The sequence below is a fragment of the Mytilus trossulus genome, chromosome 14 (assembly GCF_036588685.1).
Source record: "Mytilus trossulus isolate FHL-02 chromosome 14, PNRI_Mtr1.1.1.hap1, whole genome shotgun sequence".
NCBI classification, from domain to species: Eukaryota; Metazoa; Mollusca; class Bivalvia; order Mytilida; family Mytilidae; genus Mytilus; species Mytilus trossulus.
The window spans coordinates 8,096,571-8,103,103 of record NC_086386.1 but is presented as its reverse complement, the minus strand read 5'-3'; the positions used below and the strand labels follow the sequence as shown (position 1 = coordinate 8,103,103).

The following is a 6,533-nucleotide window of genomic DNA, read 5'->3' as shown; positions in this document are numbered from 1 at the left end:
AGCAGGAAATCTACAATGTCACTGGACAATAAGGATGTGCTGGAAAGGGACCGACATTTTGCCATGCAACAGGACACCTACATTTTTGTACCCCATAGTTTTTAAAAGGGTATGTGTACCTGTTCAATGCATGGCACTTTCGTTACACGAGGTTTTGGATTGATCGCCCCCATTCCAATTCTAGATCACTGCGTTCCTATATCAATCTAAAATTAGTTGTGTATATGTCTCGCGACATATCAACAACGAGGAGCAAGTTTTGAGAACTAATTTTAAATAGATTGTTTCTGTTAATCCCGCACAGCCAAATAACGAAATACTTTAAAACAATACACATAACAGCTACTACTGGGTGCTTATTTATTGAACTGGATTCTACCGAGCTCTGGCGATACATATTGTACAGACACCCCTCCAGATGTCATACAGTACTTTATGCGGATGTTGGGATGTACTCTCATGTGAGCTGTTCGTATGTTTTCCTGAGCAAGCGTTACTGATGAGTCTTTTGCAGACGAAACGTGCGTCTGGCGTTAGTGTAAAGTTTTAGTCCTGGAATCTATGATGATATAAAAAAGAAGATGTAGTATGATTGCCAACGAGACAACTCTCCACAAGAGACCAAAGTGACACAGAAATTACCAAACATAGGTCACCGTACGGTGAGTTTATTTACCAATGAGATTAACCTCCTTGGCTCACTTAGTAATCCATTTTGAAACAAAAAGAAGACAACTGGTGTAGACAGACGATACAAAATCAATCTAATAGACAACTTTCGAGTTCAATGCATTTGCGCCAAAAACTATGGTTTTAGTAAACATCACTTGTGCGTCTAAGGGGCCTCGTCACTTCCGTTCCAATGTTGAGCGAGTGGTTTGAAAACTATGATGCTATATTGTACGAATTATTCGACAAATTGAATTCTTATAATGTACAATTAGCACTTGTATCATTAGAGATTTCTGATAAAAGTACCTACAGAACAAACATTATTGCTAGTTTATCCTGTACAATGACGATCACTTAGACGCTGAACGTTAATAGTGCGGGGATACAGACGATCCCCTCTATCTGGTTAATGACGTCATAAAGGCGCACATAATTGAAGTTTTTTTTTCCGTTGACTCCGATGAATTCGAAAATGGTCTATTCAGATATTGATCTCAGATTTCGTTGTCTAAAATGACAGAGCACGCGAGTTCCGGTAGATCTTAATTTCTTTTAGGTTGGATATCAAATCTTCCATTTCTCCCCTGAAGTAATTTATCATTTACAATGCAAAGCAAATAATTCATGTAGTAATTATATTAAATCATATTAGATACATGTAAGAAGACGTGGGATGGTTTCTAATAAGACGACAAAATGACACAAAAATTAACATGCATTGAAAGTAAGCTTCCTTTTGATGATATGCATCCACACGTTTACGTGCTATAACTAGGAGCATAAATAAGGTAAAATTCGTGATCTTGAATCAGTCAAATCTACAACGAAATAAAACCAACACCATGGTTGTATCCTTGTTACAGTTCAGACACGGTATTGGTCTTAATTCTAATTTGGCTGACGTATATCCTTCAACTAATCATTGGTTTCTAGCGACGTGTTTCCATTTTGACAAATATTATCAGATTATTCGTGATGAACTTCCTCATATATATAGTCACAATCCAGCTTCTTGTGACATTATATTAACAAAGTTCGGAATAAAAACATTAAGTGTAGAAAAATTTATTAAAAAAATAAAATGAACATAACTGTATATTTTGTAACAGTAACATTGGAATGATTGGTTAATCGTAATATATCACTAACACGTTCGAATTATAATCGGTTTTAATTCATATAACTATAAGAACAATTACTGAGTAGCTTGAATTATCAAATGTTTGCAAATTTCACGAATTAAAAAAAAAATCAAACTAAGGTTAATCCGTCATCAACTTGACTGTCGAAGTCTTTCGCTGGATAGCTGCCATGACTCTAACAAACATTTTAATTCTTCTGTCAAAACTGGTTCCCTCTGTTCCCCAGTAAGTTTCTCTATGATCAATGCGGGAGAACATCCTATCATTGTTTGTTTGACTATATTGACAGCACATACAAAGTCGTCCCTTGTCCTAATGAACTGTTGTTCTAGGTAGAAAGACCTGTCGTCCCAGTATACTAACTGAAACAGATATCAAACGTCACACACTAATATCACTGCATAATCTTATCTCTATTTTTTACATCGTGGTGACCGTGAGGTCATCCCGATGTATCGTTACAATAGATTTCTACTTACGTAACTTCCGTGACTGATCTATATTAATATAATATAATATAAAAATTCCAGAGTATACTGATTTGTATCACTGCAATATCAAAGGTATCACGATGAGGTTGAAATTCCTGTCAATTATTTATCATCCACGCACGAACTTGTCTTAAAAAAATGCAACTGTACATTAACCTCACTTTCAAGTATAGACATAAATGTGATTTTGTTTTTGGGACAAGTACTTGTGACCATTACGGTCATCCGATGTTCAGTACTTTGTTTGAAAAACGTTTCGTGCCAAACGATTTATTTATTGTTAAAGGATATATTTAAACTGTGGTCTCATTAATATTGTGTTTATTTGTGTCTATCGTTTCGTGAAATGTCTTCTTATTATCGATCTTTCAAAAGTCAAAAGCAAGATCAGGGAACACCTTTGAACAACGTTTTGGCGAATGCCATTCACATCGTCTTTAAAGTCAAACTTTTTGTCTAACAATTTTGGCAGCGAACTTTAAAATGAAGTTCATATTTCACCCTTAAAAGAAATCAGGAAATGCCAAGCTTCTTGTAAATGTTGATTTTTATTAACGAAACAACTTATAAGCCTATAACTAGTCTAGTATGCGGTAACTTAGAAGACTACCTCAAAAGGTGAAGAGAATAAAGATTTGCCAATCAGTCTGACTGTGATTTTTGTGACCAATAATCTGACTGTGTGATTTGTGTGACAAAATGTGTCCGATTGTGTGACAAAATGTGTCCGATTGTGTGACAAAATGTGTCCGATTGTGTGTCAAAATGACCCTGATTATGATGTTGTGTGACTGTCAGAAAGAGTGACTGTTTTGTTTCGAGATATCAGTTTTACTTGATCTGTTCTGATTCGCTTTTATATTTTGAGATATTGTAACTTTATCTCTCTCTATCCTACCTTTGTTTTGATCTTATATATATCGAAGAGTTGTAAAGAACGTCTGTATCGGATATTATTCCCAGCATTGGACATGTTGGCTCCTAATTTCCGTACTATTTTCCATGCTTTACTCTGTATCCAAAACTTGAACCTAGCAAAGTCACAGTCTCGTAGATATCTAGCATTATTCATATGTATCATAAAATCAAGATCCGTTGTGAGACATATTCCTACAAAGAAAGTAAGACCAAACACAATTATTATTCTACTCCTTAAATTTAATAGTAACAATATGAGAAGCATAATGTATTTTTAATCAATAATACAATATTATAAAATAGTAAACATATTTATCAGGGATAGAATTAACTTAAGACTTTGACAATGGTAGCCCATAGCTTAAAATTTGTAGCCCAAATATATAGTCAAATTTATTCGTTCTTTGTGTAATCATACGTTTTTTGATTGAGTTAAGTCTGCTAATTGATATTTTATCGTATGTTTTTATATGTTGTGATGTTATGCTATTGTTTCAGAAAAAGGGAGAAGGTTTGGGCCCATTAAAACGTTTAATCCCGCTGCAAATGTTTGCACCTGTCCTAAGTCAGGAATCTGATGTACAGTAGTTGTCGTTTGTTTATGTAATATATACGTGTTTCTCGTTTCTCGTTTTGTTTATATAGATTAGACCGTTGGTTTTCCCGTTTGAATGGTTTTACACTAGTAATTTTGGGGCCCTTTATAGCTTGTTGTTCGGTGTGAGCCAAGGCTCCGTGTTGAAGGCCGTACTTTAACCTATAATGGTTTAATTTTTAAATTGTTATTTGGATGGAGAGTTGTCTCATTGGCACTCACACCACATCTTCCTATATCTATACAAGAAAAGCAGAAATTCAAGTGAGCCCACACCAAAATCTAGGGGCCATTGGCCTGTTGGCCCCTGCTAATTTCATTCTCTGTTTATTTGCAATCACGAAAACTTACCTTGGACCAATGAAGCACAAATACTGGGTTGATGTCATTCTATACACCAAATAAAATTTATTTATAACAGTAAACCCGCATAATATTTGACAGTCATCATGATTGGTATTGTGTCATATATCATACTTATTCGTTCAGTTAAGTTCACTTGTGTTATATTTGTGAATGAGTTAAGCCATTTTAATTGATATTTTATAGACGTGTTTCTTTCTTTGTTGTGATGTTACATTATTGTTTCGGTAAGGCTGAAGTCAAATCAAAGTTTTATTTATTGTCGATAAATATTAAACAAAGTAACACTGGTCAGCTCTAATGAGCTTTTAACATCGACATTATAATAAAGTATATACGCAAGCAAACAATACTGGTAAAAAGCTCTGCGCTATATATGAAGACTATGTAAGTAGCTATGAACATTTACCTTTGACTTCTAAACTTCCATCTTTAAAAACTCGCAGACTTAGAACCGTTTGAATTGAAACATAGTAACTATTCAAGTGAAGCGTTGTTTTTTAATAAATATTATACATAAGGATGAGAATAATTTTTTACTCAATTATGATTGTAAATGTCTTTTTTTAAACAAACTTATGTACTGAAAATAATAACTTTAATAATTTAAATGAAGAAGAAAAAAAATCATTATTTACTAAAACCACCAACGCCTTTATAAACAAATAAAATAGGATCCTTCTTGAAAAAGTCATTAGAACTGAGACCCTGAGCGAGAACAGAGGGCTCTTAACAGCTTGTTTGTTTTTATAAATTTGATGTTGTTTTATTGTTGTTTATAACATACATATCGAATATACTGTATATTCGATAGGTATGTTTATACATTTTATATTGTGTTAATAGTTTACCGCTAATGCATGTTGGTCACAACCTGTAAAGTTTATACGACAATAAACTATTTGATTTTATTTTAGTCTAAAGTTATAATAAAGCAATTTTTTTTTATAAATTGTGATTTGGATGGAAAGGTGTCAACGATAAGTTAACACAATTTTAAAAGTTCATAAAGACCCGGAGTTTATCAAAAGCGAAGAATTTCTATCGTCACCGTAAGAAATATCTGGATTATCTCCCGTTTTAAACTTTACTTACCATAAAATATGCTTTCTTCAAATAGTGAATTCGACTTGGTAAACATGTAAAAGGAACATGTGATTCCAAATCGAATGAAATACCAAACGTCAAAAAACACGAAACAGATACAGATGATCAACAAAAGTAACCACATGATTAGAGGTCTTCCTTCTTTGTGAAAATAGAAAAATCGCCATATTTTTAAATTCCGGTCAGAATAATATTAATAAAGCCACACACAACCGGATAATGTTAATCTTTGAAAATGGATAATATATGTATGTATCATACAACTCCTGCGACAAGGATGTTCACCACTAGTTAGTCATATCATAGAAATATATTATATAGTTTACCTAGACGTCTTTCTAACTTTTCTAACTTTAAAATATTGACTTTTCACATATATCTAAATTCTCGCTAAAAATGATTGTGTTTGACCCCCGATTTGTTTTCTGTTTTGCGGCAAAAATTAAAAACATCAGCACACATTTTCAATACTGATTTCTAGTTATATTAAATATAGTAGTTTTTCAGTTCGCACTCAATCGGTGACACCCCCACTGAGGACATGTGACTTCTAAAAAAAATCACCACACATTTTCAACTCAAAAACGTAAATATTGAAAACTGAAGTCATCTGTATCTTTTCAACTAAAAAAACATTAAGACTTAGATCATGAGATGTTTTTTTTTTTCTAATAACAAGTTTGAAGTCAACTTATCTAAAGCCTCGGTCAAATCCTACCGGATAGCTCGAACGGACGCCTAACGGATATTTTTTTTTCAATCCGTTCATGTCCGTTAGACGTCCGTTCTTATCCGTTAAACGTCCGTCCATATCCGTTGCATGTCCGTTAAGCGTACGTTTTATCCGTCGTCGTCTTTTCTGTCCGGTGGAAAATTTTGAGCATGCTCAAAACTTTAAACGGACGTCCAACTGATAATATGTCCGCAACTCGGCCGATTCCGTACCCTCATCTAAGATAGAAGGATAGAAGGAGAATTCTACCGAGGATTGCCGAATGAATATGTCCGTTGAACGTCCGTTAAGCGTCCATTTTGTACGATACTCGTCCGTTTCGTTTCCGTTTTGTATCCATTACGTGTCCGTTATACATCCGTTGGAGGTAAAGCACTCGGTCATACCTAGCTGGATAGCACGAACGGACGCCTAACGGATGAAAATAAAAGCTGTCCGTTGACAAAATTGTTATCCGATAGGGAGTCCGTTGATGTACTGACCGAATAAAACGGACGCGTAACGGATGCATA

General features: G+C 34.2%; 1 protein-coding gene across 1 annotated transcript; it reads right to left on the bottom strand.

The window, feature by feature from the left end:
• Nucleotides 1–1,721: 1,721 nt before the first annotated feature.
• On the bottom strand, nt 1,722–5,444 carry LOC134695694 (protein THEM6-like). The gene is made up of 3 exons (XM_063557057.1): nt 5,277–5,444; nt 3,204–3,415; nt 1,722–2,176 (listed from the first exon to the last, which is right to left on the bottom strand). The coding sequence occupies exons 1-3, from the start codon at nt 5,410–5,412 to the stop codon at nt 1,946–1,948; spliced, it is 579 nt and encodes a 192-aa protein (XP_063413127.1). The 5' UTR covers nt 5,413–5,444; the 3' UTR covers nt 1,722–1,945.
• Between the last annotated feature and the right edge of the window lie 1,089 nt (nt 5,445–6,533).

What these genes read in the sequence shown, in the direction of transcription:
- LOC134695694 (XM_063557057.1), bottom strand. Translation starts at nt 5,412, where the DNA reads ATGTGGTTACTTTTGTTGATCATCTGTATCTGTTTCGTGTTTTTTGAC. An exon ending in TGAAGAAAGCATATTTTATG is followed by an intron (nt 3,416 to 5,276) that starts GTAAGTAAAGTT and finishes CTTTCTTTGTAG; the next exon opens with GAATATGTCTCACAACGGAT. An exon ending in TATATAAGATCAAAACAAAG is followed by an intron (nt 2,177 to 3,203) that starts GTAGGATAGAGA and finishes TATCTGTTTCAG; the next exon opens with TTAGTATACTGGGACGACAG.